The following is a 21,713-nucleotide window of genomic DNA, read 5'->3' on the forward strand; positions in this document are numbered from 1 at the left end:
AGTTCATTTAAAACATTTATTTAACTGTGTAACTCTGAGGGGGCTGCAGTTACAGTGACAGCCTGGACAAATGACCATTTCTAAAATCCTGGCTAATGCTGTGCACGTATAAGCACACACAGCAACTCTTGCCTGAAACACAACCCAACTATATCTTTAGAGCTGTATCCTTATAAGATATCACGTTGCTTAAATGGTGTAAACCGTGCCCAAAAATCCCATTCATATGACAGAAGCATTCCTTCCAAAAGTGATTATGAGGGGGATGATGAATTATTGTGAAATTTGCATATAACTTTCGTTCAGAGAGTACTTTTTGGGTTGTGCAGGCTGACTGTTAAGAAGGGCTGCTGATTTGACTTTTCTAGGTAGCTGACATGCTGTACAGCTACACTGCTCTTGCACTGAACTTCCCCAAAACTGCTCCAAGTACCGAGTAGTTATCGACTGAGCAAAGAGTGCATCCTAAATGTATGTTTAATCAAATTACTACACATTTAACACCTGTCCCCATGGTTAACAAGTATGTGGAACATACATGCATTACATGTAGACATGTAGATAATGAGCCTTATACATGTAAGAAGCAATCAAGGTACTTTCAAACTTAAAATAACAAGGGTGACATTAATGCTTTCCCCTGCGAAATGTTGTGGCTTGTTGTGTGCGTGCGCGTGTGCTTCTCAGCTAATGTCCTTATGCGATGGGACGAAATCATTGGCCTTGACTGTAAAATGCGCGTGCACAAACTCGCACGTTTTTGCCGCGAAAATCTCAAAGAGCAGCTTTTTTTCCATGACGCAATTTGTCTTTTCATGTGAAAGAAGAAGGGGGGAAAAGCACCCCTCTCCCACTTTTTACATGGGGTAACAGAGCGTTACGTGACCGGCGTGCAGATAGCATCAGGGATGAGGACAACTTGAACTCATCCAGAGGGGAGCTTATGGTAAGCAGTTGTTGCAGGAGTCTATGAAGCTGCAAGAGTCGGCAACTTTATGTGCAGAGACAATGGGCCCACCTACTGATCGACGTTTAACGTGTGATTCTGTTGTTTCATATTAAAGTAAAAAAAAATAAAAAAAATAAAAAAATGTTTTTAAATCAAATAAAAAGTTTTTAACTCATTAATTGTTCAAGTGTCTTTGTGCAGGCACAGTTTGCAGGCAATGATTGACAATAGTGTCTTGTGTGTGGGATAAGCTATAAATATTGTATTCAGGCTTTGCTTCAGTCTTAGCCCAGCTTAGCAGACAATGGCTGATGGTGTGCGTGTGATGAATGCAGTGCTGTGGCCCAGGGCCGCTGCCAAAACGTCTCTTGGTCCAAAAAAAAGGACTGTATCCCACCCCCAGTTTTTCTCTGTCCAGAGTTCATTCACTATGATGCGCGCTTAGTTGCAGGAGGCTCTCGACACTCGGTCCCCCTTGCTTGCCTTAAACTTTCTAATGAAATCCCCAAACACTTTTTGACAAAAAAAAAAAAAAAAAAACATCTCTGGGGGTCAAGAGGGCTTTCGACATACTAAGGCGTTTCTATCGCAAAGAAAACTTCAGGTAGGTCATATGTCTTTTCATTGATATTCTGTTTCTTACGATAATTGTTTGTCTGATTGCTGTGTTGTGAAAAGTTTTGCAAACGTGGTGAACAAGATTGCAGATGTAAAGGTGCATTGCTTTGAGTTAACGGCATGGTGGATGTGATTGGTTTAACAAGTGCCTTTTCCTTCTGTGAAGAATATGGAGCCCAGTTCCACAGAGGGAGGAGCTGAAGAGAAGCTCCTTAAAAATCAACCACCAAGCCTTGTAAGTGCTGACGTTAGATAGAAAAATAAAACTTTATAAGCACTTTATTCACTGAAGCAGAGGTAGCAATTAAGACATATCCCCCAACAGCAGTAACGTTGTTTTAAATAAACAGCACACTCATTATTAACTCAATAATCAGCTGAGTTTATTGGTATAAGGCTCAACGCTAATAACAGCATTTTGTCATATTTAACAGCAGATTGCTTTAAAAGCCAAACTCTCACAAATGAAGGGACTTTTTGGTGACACTTCTCAAGTGTCCTGTGGCTCTTCTGGGATCTGTGTGTCCTGGCCTGTGGACGCTGAGAGTCAGTGAGTAACATCTGGCTGTCAGAATGACCCTCCAGCTCTGCTGTCTGCAGCTGCTGCTCCAAGCAGGAGGGTCCACTCAGCGGAGGTCAGCTCTCCCAACGAGTGCCAGAGAGGTCACCAGCGGGTTTATAATTTGCAGAAACAGGGGGACAGGACCATCAGTGCGATGTCCATTAATATGCAGAGCACTCTGGCAGTTTGTATCGTCTGTCATACTCGGATCAGAAGGCATGCCATTTTTTTCCTGCAGTGATTTGAAAAGGAAATAGGTCGACTGCCGAACTTAGCGGTTGAGAATATGTGTGGTGAGGGCTTTTTCTCTCCTTCTTCTTTCCACCAGCCTCACAAAGTGATTCTCAAACATGGCCAAGAGCTGGAGGAAGAGCAGGAGGAGTTGGCCGAGCACCAGCCTCTAGAACAGGAAGATCTGAACTTTGAGAGATGGAAGCGCAGGCCGTTACCCGAGAGGACGCTCCACCAGAAAATAGTGGACATTAAGACGTACCTGTGGAATGCAGAGACCAAGGAATTCATGGGCCGCTCTGGGAAGAGCTGGAGTGAGTTGATGATACGTGCTATGTTGTTAAGGGTGTGAAAGCAAAATGTCTGGGTTAATGCAAAACTACTTAAGTTTTTTTCTACTGCATGCATCCACTAATTACAGATCTAACGTTGAATGGGTTACACTTTGAATCAACAGGAGCAGACATGGGGGTTTGAATGTCTTTAAAAGATGCACTTAGGGATATTAGGGGGGTTAGAATTGTCTCTCCAGTCCAGTGACTCGGCTCACTGTGCTGCGAATGTGTGTGTGTGTGAGTGTGTGTGTCCTTATGCTCGATGTTTACATAGGTGCACGGACAATTCCGAGTGGCCCGACAAAAACAGACTGCCTGGGGACGTATCCCCAGTGGGAGATCACTGTCCTGGGCCTCGCATTGGCCAGGAATCACATTCCTCTACATCTTACCACGCTCTCCACAGACTCTTTCCCAAAGCCTTGGTGACCTCATCGCTGACCTGCACATACTTACGGCCCATCAGTTGCAGTGAAGCACATATTGATGCTTTTTTAAAATCCATAGAGCTCACTGCCAAATCAAGCTTTGATGCAGGCGAACTTTATTTGGCAGGAGAGACAGACTGGACAAGTTTGTTGAGTCAATGATGATGGAGCAGCCTCTTGATATTCCAGGGTAGCTGCCATGTGACACTGTCGAGTCCCCTCCCTCAGCACCACTGTACACAATGGCAAACATGATCCAACTGAGCATAGAGAGAATAACCAAGGAAAGTGTGTTACTTGCATAAGCTGAAATGCTAGATCCCGGGAAGAACTAAGAGCTCATTTCCGCTACAAAAACCAGTGTGTGCACACTTTTGGAGGAGTGGGGCCCATGTGTCTGCTGAAGAAAGGCTCTGAGTTGAAGTCTGTGCTGTGTGTCCTGTGAGACGAGTGTGTAACAGGGGGACACAATACCAGAGTGGGGTGATTGGGGCTCCTTGGAGCTGGCCGGACATCTATGGCTGCAAAAGACCTTCACTACGATGGCAACCGGAGGTTCACTGTGTTCCTGAGTGAAAGGACAGCTGAGAGAATTCTCACTGAGCTCAAACAGAAAGGCCTTTGTGGCTCCGGGGACGCAAGGCTGGCTGCACTTAGTCCCCTGTGAAATTGCCTGCACTGCAAAAGCCATTTAATTTAGGGCACGTTTGGCTTGATTAGTTGCTAACGGACTGTTAGTTGAACATTTCAGAACACTGATAGTTCTTGGGGTTTGTTACGGGGTTCTCACAGTAACTTGGTATGGAACATTTAAGACCAAAAGAGTTACCAAAGTCCAGACATGAGGGGAGGACAGTGCTTTTGTATGAGTGGACAAATTAGTGACCGTCCTGATCAAGGACAGTAGCTGGAGTCCAGGCAAACCACACAGTCTGAGTAAAAAAGGAAGTTCTTAATTGTCCATTGTTCTCCCCCAATCATATCAGAGATGTGGCTCGATGAGGGATGCACCATCGAGTTATGTAAGACACTTTTGTGCAAACACTGCATTACAAACAGTCGCCTAATATCTCCTCTTTCACTCTTCTTTCAGGCCTCATCCTTCTATTCTACGCTGCACTTTATCTGTTTCTCGCAGCCATGTTTGGCGGCTGTATGTTTTGTCTCATGTGGTCTATTAGTCCCTACCATCCAACCTTCAATGATAGAGTGATGCCACCAGGTAAATATGACCACATCGACTGCATTCCTCCGCCATCACTTCCCCCTCTTGTCTCTCTGCTTCGACTGTCCTTCAGTCTGTCGCGTCTATTTGAGTCTCAGCACAGTTGACTGTCTCTGGGTCTCCACTGGCAGGTATGACGATGGCCCCGCACCTAGAAGGCCACGAGATCGCCTTCAACGCCTCTGATCGCAAATCCTGGAAGAAGTACGCGAGGTCTATGGATGAATATCTGAGACGTGAGTTAGCCGTGATTGTGGGGGATTATGTAAACGTTAAGGGGGTCAGGTGAGGTTGTTGAGTTTGTTTAAAAAATTAAGCGGGCATGCAATGAGTTAATCCTCATCCTCAATACCTTTGTCCCCTTTTTCCATTTGGTTCTTGTGGGGCATGCTGGGAAGGGAAGCCTCTTTGTGGGGAGAGTGCAGCCATTCAATACGTTTTTTTCTTCTTCTCACCCTGCTTTTGTCAAGCTTCCTTAATCAGAGGCCTGAGTCTGGCAGGGCATTGCTATAGCAAAGGTTTATTTATGCCCTCCCCCCCCTTTTCTCCCTGCCCTCCATTTTCAGCATATAACGATGGCGCACAGGAGAAGAAGAATATTCGTTGCGCACAGGACAGATACTTCATGCAGGACGACTTGGAGGAGAGTGTAGAACGGAAAGCGTGTCAGTTTAAGAGGTCCTGGTTGGGGGACTGCTCGGGGCTGCAGGACCCCCACTACGGCTATTCTCAGGGAAAGCCATGCATCCTCCTTCGAATGAACCGGGTAAGGCGAGCATCAGTCACTAAAGCCTGTAAAACAGGGAACTTTAACGAGTGCAAACAAAAGAGGGAACATAAAACTGCAGGAACACAGTGTGTTTCTGGACTGTTGAAGCTCACAGTTTTCTCAGTGAGTGACATCTTGTGGTCGTTTCAGGGAGAGGATGAAGATTCATGAAGCCATTCTTGTGAACCACATTCTTATATTTTTTTTGTACACATTCATCATTATTATTTATTATTATATAAAGACATTATCCTGCTGGAGTTGAAGCAAAGAATATAGATCGACCAAAAATAGCATTCAAAGGAAATTTGAGAGGTGGAGAGACTTAAGTTTTCAAGGCAACACAATTTTAATTTATGCAACATTTCAACTTATAAAGTCAGAGTTCTGTTTGAGGATATGTCAAACAAAAATATAGAACTATAAGAACTTTTTCTCCTTTTTTGTGTTTCTTACTATTCTTACTTTTCAATAGATTCTCGGTTACTTACCTGGCCAGGGCAAACCAGTAAATGTGACTTGTCAAATTAAGGTAAAGCATCAACCCGCTCTTGCTTGTAATATTATATCAGTGATGAGCAGCATGTCTGAAAATGTCAAGTAAACACATCATCTTCCTCTTTCAGAAAGGACCTCCAGAAGCCTTGGGAGAAATCCAGTTTTTTCCTAAAAGCTTTTTTGACCTGAAGTACTTTCCATACTATGGGAAGCTTAGACATGTGAGTGGGAGTCTCATCGTCGTCATATTGACGTTTTTAATCAATATGAAATAACGCCTGTCATGTCTCTTCTGTCTCAGACAAACTACTCTGCACCGGTGATGGCTGTGCGTTTTGCAGGAGTGCAGTACGACGCTCACATCCAAGTAAAATGCAAACTGAACGGAAAGGGCATCATTAACGATTCACCCACCGACCGCTACCTGGGCAGTGTGACCTTCTCCTTGGATATCGGAGCGTAAGGCAAACATATTGCTGCCAGCAGGATGCTCCCATAACAATGAGGCAGGAAAATGTACAAGAAAAAAAAAATATGTTGAACCATTATTTTCCGTGAAATGTGTAATTTCCCTCTCCTCATCGTTTCCTTAAATAGCCATGTCTTCTGCTGTGAAACAAATCCCTCAAGAAGTAGATATTTACTCTTGTGTTTCTGTTGTATCTTTGTACCCTGAGCGTGTTCCACCGGCACCTGCACCCAGAAACAAACAGTGCTGAGCACAGGACAAGTGCGTAGATTGAGTTACAATTCCTGATATTTTGTAATGATTAGCAAGATTAATCAAACTAAATTACACTCTGCCCAATAGTTAGCATTTCTGGCTATGCAAATCCAATTATGACTTTAAAACGTTACTAGGTGATTAGAAATATTGGTGTATCAGGTTAGATTATGGTTTTGTGTTCACAGTTTTGTGTGACAAAGTGTACTAATTTGTTTTGAATTATATTTTTCAAACATGTATATTGTATAAATTCAAAGAACTATCATGCAAACACTGAAAGCAGGACTTGTACTGTACTTACACAGTAAAAAAAGAAATAATAAACTGCAAATACACTATTACTATATTTTTGTTGAATAGAGCAGTATTATACATTTATGATAAAGCATCACAAGCCACAAAACGTTTGCTTTCTGAAATGAAATACTACACAAGACTGATCAATAAAAAGACATACTGTACTGTGAAATAGTTTGTGAAAGGTCTGTACCAATTTAAAAATATAACTATTTTGTGATAGTATTAATCCTGTCTGAACTGTGCTACTAAACATGGTATCAATGTTGTATTTATTCCTATTATAGTTCTTATAATAAATACAATATTCTGGTATGTACTGTAAGTTTTCTTCCACATGGGACTGACAGGACACATCGACTTTAATGAACGCTTTCAACACATCTAAACTCTGTTAACTCTACAAACCATATTATTCAGTAATGGTCATGGTAAAACTTTCAATTACACATTACATTTGTTGCTGTAAATCCAATTTATTTTCATATCCTCTATATTTATGATTGATGTCGACAGTAGGTTTTACACATCGCTCCTGAACTGTATTCAGACTTCTGTTAATGGCGTTTTGTAACGATTTGTATATTAGCTTCTTTTTTTGTATTAGCGCTTTCGGCTAACACCGGGAATACATGCAGTCTCCTATAACTTATAAAACATGAAATATATTCTAATTTAAAAATAAACATCTAACAATCTAGAGCCATAGCTGCTCTGAGGTCAAACTGAGGCACACTTGTGCTTTGAGCTAAATGCTAACAGATTTAGCTTATAAGCTACTACAGCTAATAGAAATAGGAAGTAAACTGTCTATACTGTAGGTTTAGTATAACATCGGTAGGCTATAAGTTTCAGGTGGATAATTTCAACATATTGTCCCAGGAAAATGTAACTGGGAATATAAAACCATCACATAGGTCATATGGGAGGATTTTGATCTGGGCATTATAGAAACATAGATGAAAAATGGACATACTCTGACTGTCGGAACCAAATTTTATGGCAATTTATCCATTAGTTGTTGACACATTTCACTCAAAACCACATGAAACTAACGGGGAATATCTCAACAGCTGTTTAGATATTTCAGTCTGGACCAACGTGCTGGATCAACCAAAACCGACACGATTGTATTTTCTCAACTTCATCAGAGGTGGAAGGGAAAGGATTACAACACGTTATAACCTTACAACTGTGAGGTCTGTGGAAGGAAAGCCATGTTAACAAAACACAGTTTAACTGTTTATCTCCAAACTAGATAAATGTAGTATCCAAAGAAAAGCCTCTGCGTAAACCTGCGTATGTGCCGTGATAGCCGGAGTGAGAGTCATGCCTCTGGGTTATAAAAAGCACGCCGTCGATCAAAGTCGAATGGACATTTTCAGCAATCGCAGCAGTTCCCTCAGCAGCGTGCATGTTTGGTTTCAAGCCGTTAACCTTTGAATTCAGCCTTGTCACAAGACTCACAAGCGTGTCAAGGCACTCGAAGCAGAACTGTTCAAAGAACGAAAGGGAATACAAAACAAAAATGAAACTTTATTTAAATTTGTTCCCCACTTGTGTTAAACAAGCTCATCATATCACATTCTTCGTCAGATGGAGACAAGCTTCAAGCAAGCAACAGCGAGGTGCACAACAGAAAGGCACAAACCTGTCGGAGGGGAGTTATCAAATGAACGAAAAAAATGAGGGTCGTAGAAATGAAATGGTTTGACTATGACTCATGGTCTTGCTACTATACTATCACATGGATGGTAATTAATGTACATCCAACCAAGTTTTCTCCTGGTGACCAGTGTAAGTTTAAACCAGGTGGCCTTTTGAAATAACAAGGGAACAACACTGAAATTAACCAAACACTCAAATGTAAATCTTTGAAGAGAGGTGTACATTTCCAGAAAATAAATCATTCTAATGTATGAAACATTAAACATTTTCCAAAAGAAACCCAAACAGAAATAAACTGGTCCCAATGCTGGTAAAGTGACTTAGTGTCCCTTTCATCAAACAACAATTAAGTGACTAAATGTGCAACATGTAGTGTTTTTAAATTAGGTGTGTTAACATGAAAGTTTGAGACAACGTGACAACGGTGGCGTCCGGGGTGTGAATGACAACAGTGGAGCTTGCTCTTTACATTCACGTCATCAAAATTCAACGTCATTCATTCTATACAAGAGAGTAATTTACACATATACTATTATACAGCACAGAAACCGAGAGGGGGAAAAAGCCTCTCTGGGGTCGGAGGAGGTGGGTGGCTACTCACAGCCATAAATTTAATCTTCAAAACATGCAATCTACAATCAAAGGATGCAATATTGACCATAAATGTTTTGGTACTCGATTAAGTCATTGGCATCAAAGCAAAAACAGAGGAAACCATTGGGGTGGTTGCTGGGATCAATTTTAAACTGTGTACGAGAAATAAGCTAACGGTTATTTTTAGGCAAACAAATGAGCGGGAAATTTGGGATGCTTTTCGATGAACTGACGGGCAGGAAAGGGTGTTTTAAGAGGAGTGAGGGCTGAACGTGTGCGAGAGGCAGAAGCAGCTGGGTCGGATTATACCGACTGGTAGCCAGTACGACTCTTCCTCCGGCCAATCAAGTAAGAAATAAGCACGAGGATGATTAGGAAGCTGAGCGCCACGCCCACAGCAATGGGCACCAAAAAGCTCAAATCAGAGTCCAGGAAGCATTCCTCGGCTGACAGATGGAAGGAAGGAAAGACAGACAAGAGAGGAAAGAGACAGCAGGTTAGTGGTTTTAGTCAGCAGAAAAATATTACTCAGAGAGGGATATATATACAGTGTACAAAGGGTTAGAGAAAAGAGGCGCAGCAGCAAGAAAGGAGATCAGAATCTACAAAAAGATTTGAGATTAGAGTAAAGAGAATTAAATATTCCAAAGGCACAAAAAAGTAAATCACTCAAGTAGTTATTACGTCTTAGTCTGTATGACCATTAATGCCATGAAGGATGAGCAAAGGAAATTCTTAAAGGAATCGTCTGACATTTTGGGAAATATGCAAAATGCTCTCTTGCTAAAAGTCAGATCAATACAATTGATGAATCCTTCCCGTCTTTGTGCTAAGCTAAGCTAACTGGCCGCAGCTTCATGTTTACAGAGTGGTTGCTCACCTTGCACATTTCCCCAAACGTCAATCTATTCCTTTACGAAAACAGTCAGGAAGTCAACAGCACTAAACACCAGAATACAACATGCTGATCATTTTTAGTTAAAGAGACACTGATTATGCTTTGAAAGGTGTTAAGGTCTAAACAAGGAAAGTTTGACTAGAAGGACTCGTAGCCGGTGGCCATGTTTCTCTTTCTCCCGATGAAATAGGCCAGCAGAACGATAACAATGAGAACAAGAAGGGACACTCCGACAGCTATGGGAACAATGAAGTTCTCCCCATCAGCCTGGCAATCCTCAGCTAGACGGGGATGAAGAGAGCAGAGAGGTGAGCGTGTTATATGTAGAACAGAAGAATTGATGTAAAAAAAAACTCAGGGGCATGAATGGCTGGAAGAAAGATGTAGCCTACTAACTGACTTTAAGGAGCTCTGAAGCCTTTAAAGCTGTGACAGTTTTGCAAAAAGAATAAACGGTTACTCAGGTGTCCAGGGCAGCAACACATTTTTTATTTCCATAAATCTTTAAGACTAAAAAGCGCCATTTCAGTCTGAAACACAATTTTAAATCCAATTTATTATCGCTAACAGCGTGAGTGAATGGAGATGAAATCATTTCTTTCCACAAAAACACACATGAATTGATCTGTAACAAGATGGTCTTGCAGCACAAATTCCCTTTACTCGAGATGTGCCAAAAAGGTTTCTTAGCAGAATTTGTTAGTGAGTGAACAAAACAGAAATGCATCATTAAGCAATGCACAGTTGTGAGATTAAGATTGAGAAAATGTCTTGACGTAAACATTTAGACCAGTGCTGCAAAACCCATCTTCATAATTAAGGCAAATGATATACACAAGACAGCATCAATCACAAGCAAACATCAACTCTCATATTTGATCTAGAGCTATAACTCATACACATGATCAATGTCCTGGGAAAACTAAGTATGTGAGCAACTAAAAATGCAACCATTACTACTCAGATTTACGGTAGTTTGCTGCCTGCTTTTGCTCCAGTCCCCAGTTCGAACAAGGATATCAGTACACAACACGCTGCTGGAACTAAGCAACAATACGCAGCTACTACCATGTGTAACATTGGCTTTCTGATACTAATGCTTTCCTCCCTCCCTGATACTGCATCATTACAACCTACACCAAGTCCCTGACTTAAAAGCTCCGCTTTCAGCTTCCTAATAAGAGCGACTACATTAAAACACAACTCTCTGACAACGATGCTGTCAATTTCACCAGGCTGACTGGTTTCTTTTAGCATTTACTTTAATGAGGAGACAGACCTGAAGACAGGCGTGGTGTTTGTTCTTTATCTGAAGAGATGAACAAACACAGATTCAACCGTACCTGCAAGTTCTTGATGGAGCGGATACCATGAGGTTTTACAGCAATAGTTTGATATTTTGTGAAACGCCCTTTGTGCTTTCTCAAGAGAGTTGGATGAGAACATCAAAACCTCTCCAAACAAACATGACGGAACATGCTAAGTGAGTGTTAGAAGAGCCATAAGCAGAAGTTTCCTTTGGACAGAGCCAGGTCAGCCGTTGCCTTGGTGTGAAGCTAAATTGTCCCCTGGCGTACAATATTCTGATCCCACTCTTGGCAATAAAGCAAATACTTTTCATCATTATCTTTTCTCATTCAGACAGGAGTATTCAGTGTTACAGGGAAACACTTGAGAATCTAACTGATGCTTCCAGGGACTTTAACGTCCCCTGATCCAGCTGCAGCCCTCAGAGCTCAGGCCAAGCCCACGCCTCTACACAGGTGAGATAATGTGTCTCAGCAATGCAGAAATGTGAAGAGCGCCTTAGTGCATTTACACGTAGATATCCTCAGGAAAGTCAATATCTACACAACAGAACTCTCCCTTTTCCAAACCCTAATGCCAAAATGTATTGTGTGAGAAAAAACAGTTGACCATTCTGTTCAGATGTATTCTCTGACTGGAGCATGTGCAAATGTCGGGGACCTTTTTCAAACAGCAGACATTTTGACGTGCTGCAGCTACAAGGGCACAGGTGTGATTAATAACACTGACGATGATTTGTCAGTTCCAGTGCCTCGTTAGCGTCATTAGCTCCACCTGGACTTGTGCTGCTTGAGGCCAAAATGTCCCCCCAAGAAAAAGGTCTTTTCATGTTTAAACAACAAACACTTTGTGTTCACATGATTGGAGCCACATAATAAGGATAATAATTCCAATGTTCCTCCTGCTCTACAGGGTGAAAACATGGGCTAAAGCATATTTCCCTTGACTACTTTCCAAATGGAGTAGACCTTCTTCCTTGTTAATGACTTTCCGGAAAGAAAGAAAAGCTGACCATCTTTTTTTTTTTGGATTTGTGAAAGAAATGCTGCTGAAAATGATCATCGTTTTTAAATGTAAATAAGCACGGGGATGAAAAGTCAAACCACAAAAGGAAGTCAAAACTGAAATATGCACAAAGATTAAATAATAACAAAAGTCAACAAAAAGGGAATGTCTGCAGAGCAAATGAAAGATCCGACAGCAACTCATTTAAATTAACACGGTTTACTATGTCATTGTCCTGTGCTTGTATATAAACTTATATTTATATCTTCACATAGTAGTTAAAATGTTTATGTTTACCTTTATTAAGTTTGTTATCCTTGTTTTAGTTATATGCCTATTTCTGTGTATGTATATTGAGAGTGTCAAAAAGCCAGAGTCAAATTCCTTGTACGTGTTTACACTTACTTGGCCAATAAAGCTGATTCTGATTTTGAAGTATCTCATACATAAATGTCCGGAGGTTTTTGTAAGTGTAAATGTTGTTTATTGAAAGTCATCTTTCATGGTATCTTAAATTTGAAAAAAGAAGTCGTGTGGATTTTGCACTTGCTCATAAACGAAACAAAAGAACACAACATAAAGGAAAGACAACACATCCAGAAAACAACAAAACAGAAACAAACATTGGGGGTAGACAAGGTTGGTCCTTGAGAAAAACACCAAACCTTCCATCTCAACATGGATTTTTACTCCTTATTATAGTCTCATTAAACACCATTGAAGCAATGGCAATTCAAAAGGGCTCCATGTGCATTTCACGTCTCGACCAATCACATCTATATCTCATGTTGTTCTTAAGTTTAGATTTGGATTCTTGATGATTTTTTCAATTACTTGCCAATTAAACTAATGCACATGAACCCCAAGGACCAGACTTGGGAACCCTGGGATGTTGATTGCAAAGTGAATTTAAAGGGTCTGATATCCAACATAAGTCTTTCTTCGACCAATCACGTAAGCGATCACTACAATGAGAATCAAGCCAGCCAGAGCAGCGCCAACAATGATTGGGATTAAGATGCTGGTGTCATCCAATGAACATTCATGGGCTGCAGATAAAAAGAGAGTCAAGTCAGAAGGTGGAACGATGGTTTTCTGATAGCAGTTCAGATCATTTGCCATCAGCTGGGCCAAAATACAACACTTCATTTCCTCCATGTTAAAGTTATCAGATGACATTGTGCTCATTTGTATCTTTGGCATGACAGATGATAGAAGACGCACTTCCTACTAATGAACATGCTGCAGGAGGTCATTTGGGGGTCTCTGAAGTCATCAGGAAGACAGACATTAGCTTAGGATAGACTTGATTAGAAATGGGATTGTCTCTTTTGAGGATTTAAACCAGTGCTATTTTGCTGTTGTGGAATACGGGATATTGTCACCTCTAAATATCCTTCAGGTGACTTATGATGAGGGAGCATGAGCAGACATTGCTTAATTTAGAGGGAAGAGTGCCAAAAAAGGTTGAGAATAAGGGTGTCACAACTCTCCAAATCCAAGATTCAATTTGACCTTGGATTCCAAGATCACAATTGAATTATTATTATTTATTTTTTTCCGATTTCAAATTTTCATTGTGGTAAAGCCAAAGACATTTTCCATATTGTGGATGAAAGTTTCCAACTAACTAAGCTGGTGTTAGGCTATCGAGTCTTGGTTCGTAAAGTTCGACAAGATAATTATTTTAAGTGTGATATAACAAACATAACTTTTTTGGAATGGACCACACTAAAGGCCATATAGTCACACAAAAAGAAGGCAGAAATGGCAGAATGGTATTTTCCAACAACAGTTCGAGATTCCTCACCTGGAAAAAGCCACAAATCCTGGCGATTAGGTCCTGCCATATCTATGGCGGTGCCTGTGGCGGCATTTGGTAGCTGCATGTAGCATAGTCTACAAACTTTTCATTCCCAACACGTTTGTCGTCTACATGAAAAAATGTTGTTGGTGACTTCAGCGAAGCGGGTGGATTTTCCAGTTCTCCGTCATTTACGACTCCTTCAGCAGACCTGGTGTCTCTAAGTGCAGCTGCAGGCTGCTGGTAAGCTACATGGTGTTGTATTTCTGTTGCGACGCGCAAGTAGCGGGGTTGGAAAGAAGAAAATATACCGAGAGAATCACCAAACCACTTTTTTCTTTTTTCGATTTTAATTTTTGGCGGAAATCGAAAGCCAAAATTTTTAGAGTCAAAATCATGACACCCCTACTTGAGAACCACTGATTTTTAGTGTGTATAGTCAAATCCTTACCCTCAGTTGTCAGGATATTATGAAGTAAAATAGGAATAATTATTACTTAGGTTGGGTGGCAGCAGTCTATGACTTATTTATGAGCTACAAAACAGATAATGGCAGCGAGACAGATCATTGTAAAATTTTATATTAATATTAAGCGCAAAGATTTAATCAAATGGTTAATCTCTTATGGAAACAAACTAAACCAGATGCTTTCCATCTCTGATTAAAACAAATTGTGATTGTCAATTGTGGCAACTTTCAATTTGATCAAATAAAATACTTTCTCTGTTATACTGTTAAATAGATGACAAATCTATCTCAAATGTTTTTTGTTTCCTTTGGAAAAATTCTGGTTGATGATGATCTGCAAAGCGCACAATCCTCTTGCTCTTTACAGCTCTATGGTCCCCCCTCCCCCTCAGACTCTAAATATGAAACATTAAAGAATAACCTACCTGTACTGAAAGCACCCTTCTTGACAGCAAATGGCTGGACTTGAAGTTCGAAGGTGTAGAGGGTGAGCATGCCGGTGACGGTGTAGTTCTGCTCTTTGTTACACATGTAGGAGCTGCCGATAGCTGCCTCCCACAGACTCAGGTTGGTGTTCGCTTCAGAAAACACTGCGCCTGGAAACACAGATATAAACACAGATATAAACACAGATATAAAAGAAAGACTCGACGATAGCTTGCTTGTCAGTGTGGTGTCTGGTCTGTGAGTGGATATGGTTCCTCTGATTACCAGAACTCATCTTTCCGGTGATGTTTAGAGCGTGCAGGCGGAATTTCTTTGTGTCCTGTTGGATGGAAAATAGAAACAGAAAATACGTTAAAAAAAAATACTCATAAGTAAATTAATTTGTTACGTTTGTACACCCATCCGTTGCTGAGTAAAATATGTATTTTGGTTTTTAAAATACATACATAAAAACTGACTTAACCAGACAGCAATCCAATGCATCCCATCAAAAGCAGAAACACCAGCAGAGAGAGACTGATAATGAGGATGCAAACCCCAGGCCACAGCTCACACACATATTTGCATATAAACACAGAAACAGCAACAGTGCCTAAGTGCAGTGCAAATTCTTGGTTGTCATTATCTTAAAATCCTAAAGCTATGAGAAAATGTGACCAGGGGGGTTTATCAAACTTACATTGGTGAAAGTGAGCATGATGGTCATGGTGTTGGACATCAACACCAGCTCACTGCTGTTGACTCCACATGAGCCAGAGACTGTGGTCCCGTTGGGCTCGAAGTTCATCTTGGGAAATTAAGGGAAGAGAATCAAATCAGTAAAATAAATGGGAGATCATCTTCATTTCGTCCGGAAAACAAGATTTCAACATTATTATTCTGCGTTTACCAACATACATCTACTTCCTTGACACGAATCCGGAGGCCGAAGTTGGCAATCAGACAGGCTGTGCTGTTTTCATCAGACTTGATGCTGTACTTCCCAGTGCTGGGTGGAGGGAGGGTGGGGGTCGGGGTTACGGTTGGAGGCGGGGCTGTGGAAGTAGAGTTTGTGACGGGAGCCACAGTGGTAGTAGGAGTGGTGGGGGCAACAGGGGTAGTGGGTATGTCAGCAGCACAAGACGTAACTGTGTGAGAGAACAGACAATGAATGTTAACATGAGAAAAATATTACAGGCAGTGCAAGATGTGAGGCTGCATTCGAACTTACTGTTGTCACTTATGCTGCCGTTACTGACAAAAGCCTGTATGAGCACATTCCACAGCGTCTGATTGACTGAGTCGGTTTCGATCGTGTCTTTACTCTTGCACGAGTAGCAGGTGTCCATGTCTATATCCGTGATGTGAGACTTTGCAGTAACAGTTGCGGTGTCTAAAAGAAAAAAAAGAAAAAAAAAATAATAATAAAAAGAAACATCAGCATCAGTACATAGCCTTTCATCCATGTGTGTACTTCTTGTTTGCCCGGTGATGTGTAGACGTTACCATTTGATACAGAATCAGGGAAGACAGTTGTGTCACTGAGGTTGTAGGAAAAGGTGATGGTGTCTGCCTGGTATATTTTCCCATTGATGGTGAAGTTCACGCTCCAGGAGTGTCCGTCTCCGAAATTAACCTTCAACAATGAGCTTGCGGTATTGCATGCACTTCCATCAGTAGTGACATTGTCGGGAAGCTCAAATGCGGCTGTTGCACTCTAAAAGGGAACACAGTGTAACCATATCTCTTGTCATTATACAAGTATAATGTCAAACTGTTTAAAGCAAACGTCACAGACCTTTACAGTTTTAACTCCTGGGATAGATCCAATGACTCTAAACAGGGAACATTTTAATTCAAGCGTCTGCCCCAGGCAAATAGGAGGGAGTGTACTTAGGCACTTAAACTCTTTAAAAATAAAAAGGAACATTTACTTTTTCTCATCACCTAAAGCAGTTCCTCTGTAAACATGGCACTATGAGAAAAGTATGATTAAAAACAGTATATACACAAATACATTCATATTTACATATTGCAAATGGTGTGTTACTCAGTTACATTTTAGTCTGATAAGACAGCTAATAAGAAGGATCCATTAGTTACAGAAATGCCAAATAGCTAGAATCTATTTGCTTTGTAGTCACTCTCTTAATTTCCCTTTTGATGACATTTGCTTCCAGACGAGTTGTCTAACAGTCATGCTGTTGAGGTGGGCTAATAAGAGCAGAGCTGCCTTGCTATATTGGTACATTCATTTCATATGATACTGTGGATCCTGATGTAGCAAAATATATGAAACAAAGGCCGTCATAGTGGAACATATTGAGGTTAGTTAGCCCAGACACTCACCTTATTGTCAGCTACTTCATAGGTGACTGAGAAGTTGACCATTAGATTGGCAAACAAGCATAACTTGTTGTCCGTGTCTTTGACAGTCACATTAATGCCATGTGACAGCTGGAATGCTGAAAAGAAAAAGGGAAATTAATATTTTCCATACTCTCATAAATTATTAGTGCAGGTGGGACTGAACAGGTTGCTCTGTCCGCTAAAAATATAGTTGCAAACGGTGGAAAGTCAGTGACATTTCATATGAAGTCCATCTGTTCCAATATGAGAGATTAAGAACCCGCATATTTTTAGGCAAACAACCACCATCAGTACCACCACTTTCCAGCTGACTTGGATCAGGGAATTTTGTGAACTCATGAGTCACGAATGTTAACAGGAGATCTTAATTTCAGGGACCAAATTCAATGTACAAAGGCCAGTTTCAGGCTGTAAAATGATTACACATAACAACTTAAAGGCAGGAAACATCCTTGTTTACCAGTCCCTTAAGTGGCAGTGGCCATTTAAGGGCTATTTCTCATGTACCCAAGAATTGCATAACCCCAAGTTCACTGAAGTGAACAACAACAAGAAAAGAATAACAGTACACTCTGCAACCAAGACCTGTACCTGTCTACAACCTCTGAGAAGTTGTATACAATTAACAGAAGAGAGGCCAAGGTCCATTATAATGTTCTATATATAGTTTTACCAGTATGCAGCTGGCTGCGACAATCCCACCATTAAACTTATAAAGCAAGGAACATGAACTCAAACTCACACAGATGTTTGTGACCTTGCTATAAAAATACCTTATTTTTACTGAAGGGTCGGGTTCTAAGACATCAAGTTTGCGACACCTCACTTGATAATTACATTGAAATCCCATCTATTTTACACCATCTATGAGAGCACCGGTTTGGTTAACAGCTATCAAAATGCAGGATGTAATAGTGTGCTGTATATGCTTTTTGTACCTGCAGCATACCACTCTGATTCAGCAGCATACATGCCATTTCTACTGACCTACAACCGGGATCCAGTGACATGCCGTTTGTACAGCCAGAATACAACTCTGACTCAGCGGCATATGGTGTTTTACAGGTATAGATAAAATATCCTGGCATACGATTTAATGTAAACCCTTAACTTAAATGAAGTTAACAAATCAACAGTTGTACTGAATAGTTTCTCTTTCAGTAACTAGTTTTTTAATTTCTATGACTGATTAACTAACAAGGACTTTTTTTTATAGTCTTTTCCTAAACGTCTTTGAATCCTCCTCCTTTTTCCTGATGGCACCTTGGAGCTTCAGGCTGTTTCTTCTTGATACAACCTTTAGCTGTGGAGACATTTGAAGACCTGTGGAAGCCAGTCCAGGAATTCTTCCACACTAACAAAGACAATGACATTCTCCAGGTAGATCAGCAATGTTTCCCACAAAGTCCCCTGAGGACAAACTCCATCGCCATCTGAAACATGCCCAAAACAAGCCTTGGCAGCATGCGGGTGTATTCATGAAGCGTCCCATCTGCCAATTGCCAGACTGAAGGTCAAGTGATGAGAACATTTTAGCTCCCCGGGATATGCATCCTTGACTGTCAGACTGTTTAGCCAGAGGTAATTATGCACCCATCCACTCTGATGATGACGGTGTAATAATGCCTGTTTAAAGCACGGCTTGAAGATGCGTCTCCAATTCACTTTGGAATCCAAACAGTTCAGTGTCAATCATGTGCCTGAAAGCAAATAGGTAACCTTGGTTGGAGTCACTTTTGGCAAGGAAGGATTGGTAGGGTAACGGAAGCTGGGTATCCCGTTGTTGCTCCTCACTGAGTGTCTCCACACAGGGGTCCGTTTCAGAAAAGCAGGTTCAACAAACTCTGAACCTAACCCTCAACTCTGAGTTTTCGGTTTCAGAACAGCGGGTTTGAATTTGTTCAATCAACTCTGAGTATGTAAACTCTGAGTTATGCCCGTGCCTGCCGACTCTACAAAGCCATCATCGATGGAGCTCCGATACTACGATTCACCATGGCAACCTGAGAGCGTTATTAGATATTACTTCGAGTTTATGTAGAAAATGAGCTCATCCTGAGAAAGCGGAGCAACGTAACTGCAGCAAAGTAGAGATAGTTCACGTGGCAGACAATTACTGCCCGATCTAATGTGTTTAACTTAATGAAACAGTCGATTGAACGCTTTATGTTCAGCTTCATAGAGCGACTCTGTGGTGTAATGGTTAGCAACGCTGCCTACAGTGGAGGCGACAGGGGTTCAACTCCCTTGGTTCACAAAGTCAATGAACAAATAATCATTTTCATATAGGTTTAATCCCCCCAGGCACAAAAATAAAGTGGCTTCAATTGAAAATTAAGCATAAGAATATTATGCAAATATGTAGACTAAGGCAAATGATTTTAATCATATTTCACATATTAAACAGTAAATAGATGCGCCGTCTATTTCAACACAGAAATGTCCTTAAACTTTTCATAAATCTCCCGTTCGCAAAAAAAGCTAAAGAGCTCTGCAAAGAAACTAGTCGTGGATTATGTCCGCGATATGAAATGTTGAAAATGTCGGAGAATATTGTTTTGATATGTGATCGGTAGGAAAGGTAATCAAAATTCTCTCCCGACGCAAAGCTGCTAGAATCACTTTTATTTCCATATAGATTAAGTTGACGAGGAAAGGACGGCACATTTTTTCAGAGTTGGTTCAGATTCCGGAAAAAGGCGGAGACATGTAGGGCGAAACCCAGTGTTTGTTGAAGAAAACCTGCCAGCGAGCAGGTTAGGTTCACGGTATGTTGCCCGGGTAACTGACTCATATTTATGCTGAACTGGCTTTGTGAAACCGAAAAACCAGCGTTTCCCTCATCTCAGGGTTAACTAACTCAAGGTTTTCAATAAACCTGCTTTCTGAAATGTAAATAAGGTCATATGGGAGACACCAGAGGGGTCGTGACTTAGCCTCTGTAATATTTGGCTCCGTTACTGATAAGTCAGACTGGCGACTGCGGCTAAGCTAAGAGGGTACTTCAGGGTACATGGCAAGTATGAAATTACTTTATTGTCATTTCAAAATAGTTGCATATATCCCATAAGAATGGACGAGAGAAAATGCATACACCCCTTCATTAGCTGTGTTGGGCTACAATGTCAATACAGACAGAAAACAAATACAATCATAAATAAAGCATTACTTATTCCTAAAACTAGCTCGAATTGAGATTAACTTTGGAGGAAATCCATCACACCATAAACAAAATATAACATCTGTGTCAAACTAATGTTCGATAACCCGGCGGGTCACGTGACGTCATCATAAATGTAACCACAGTATCAACAGACGAAGAACTAACAGTGGATTCCTCATGTAAAACGCTCATCTCAAATAAAGTGATCTCGTTGTGTAACTACCGTCATACCGATATCTAGCTTAGCTGGTTCGCCAACCGGCTATGCTATCACATAACATTGGCTTAACGGTAATTTGTTCTGGTTGAACGGTCACGTGCTGATTTACTGTAAACTGCGAAACCTAAATAACACGAATGCCAACAATTTTATCCAGTTAAAAAAAATGTAATGCGTTTATGTTTTACTCTTAACTGCGGAGTGTGTGGCTAACGTTGTTATTAGCAGCAGACATGACTCGGATAGTTATAACATTAACTCAATCTTGCGTTTCAAAACAATCCAACGTATCTGACGTGAACAAGTAAGCTAAAGGCTAAGTTGGCTAACGGTAACTGGCCAACATTTTTGGTCAGACAAGACGACGTTAAAGCTATATTTGCAGTTAACGCTACAGCCAGTGTATTAATGGGTTGTTATACATTGACATGAAAAGAAAAAAATGCAACTACGAGAGGATGTGTAGTTTGTTAAACTGCACACAGCGACTTGGAGGTGCTCCAGTTTGATGTTGTTGACGTATGTAACAATTAGCATGCTAGCTAGATTTTTTTTGGCACATCACGACTGGACTGTACCTCGAGCGAACCGTCGATGATTCTCGTGCCGAGGCCTGTACAGTAAATTCACCCTTAGACCACATTTATGTCTATAAATTAGCAGATATCTAGGACATGTCTCTTTCTACAGAGCATGTAGCCTGAGCCCAGAAGCACCAGGCCCGGAGTGTCCCATAAGTTTAGCGTTAATCGCGTCACTTCGCAGAAAGCAATAGCGATTTCCCCCTCACTTTTTTTATTAAGACTAATAAAAGGTGATGATACATACCGATTCCAGCCACGGCGACTAAAACAAATGCAGCATATCGATACATGGCAGTATTTTTGGAGTGTCAGCCACCGGAGGAGAAGATGAGAAACCCCGACAGTAAAGCGCAGGCTGTGGTGTTTAGGATGGAGCTCAGTCACCGACTGTACCAGGAAATGAAAGTCATATGACAGGGACGTTGTTAAACTAGGAGGAGGCAGTCTCTCCCCCTCTTTTACAGAGATAATTAGTACTGTATGCATTTTGTCAAGGCTCACTTTAATGTGAATGCTAAACGGCTTCAGATAAAAGTGCTTACTAATGGGCTGCAGTGGGAGAAAT

The 21,713-nt window shown here is 41.0% G+C and overlaps 2 protein-coding genes across 4 annotated transcripts; one reads left to right on the forward strand and one right to left on the reverse strand.

The window, feature by feature from the left end:
* Positions 1-1,397: 1,397 nt before the first annotated feature.
* On the forward strand, positions 1,398-6,954 carry atp1b4 (ATPase Na+/K+ transporting subunit beta 4). Its single transcript, XM_084009010.1, has 9 exons — positions 1,398-1,553; positions 1,734-1,802; positions 2,458-2,674; positions 4,217-4,345; positions 4,480-4,584; positions 4,915-5,114; positions 5,593-5,649; positions 5,744-5,836; positions 5,917-6,954. Exons 2-9 carry the CDS (start codon positions 1,737-1,739, stop codon positions 6,076-6,078), a joined length of 1,029 nt encoding a protein of 342 aa, XP_083865136.1. The 5' UTR covers positions 1,398-1,553; positions 1,734-1,736; the 3' UTR covers positions 6,079-6,954.
* A 1,201-nt stretch (positions 6,955-8,155) lies between these two features.
* lamp2 (lysosomal-associated membrane protein 2) lies at positions 8,156-21,546 on the reverse strand. Of its 3 annotated transcripts, none has more exons than XM_084010212.1 (9): positions 21,393-21,546; positions 17,161-17,276; positions 16,318-16,528; positions 16,043-16,204; positions 15,730-15,959; positions 15,512-15,619; positions 15,097-15,151; positions 14,811-14,981; positions 8,156-9,347 (listed from the first exon to the last, which is right to left on the reverse strand). In XM_084010212.1, the coding sequence occupies exons 1-9, from the start codon at positions 21,436-21,438 to the stop codon at positions 9,205-9,207; spliced, it is 1,242 nt and encodes a 413-aa protein (XP_083866338.1). In that variant the 5' UTR covers positions 21,439-21,546; the 3' UTR covers positions 8,156-9,204. The 3 variants fall into 3 exon arrangements, with proteins under 3 accessions (XP_083866338.1, XP_083866339.1, XP_083866340.1); XM_084010213.1 differs by lacking the exon at positions 8,156-9,347 and adding an exon at positions 9,354-10,080; XM_084010214.1 differs by lacking the exon at positions 8,156-9,347 and adding an exon at positions 10,267-13,161.
* Between the last annotated feature and the right edge of the window lie 167 nt (positions 21,547-21,713).

Source organism: Eutrigla gurnardus (genome assembly GCF_963514095.1).
Source record: "Eutrigla gurnardus genome assembly, chromosome: 5".
NCBI classification, from domain to species: Eukaryota; Metazoa; Chordata; class Actinopteri; order Perciformes; family Triglidae; genus Eutrigla; species Eutrigla gurnardus.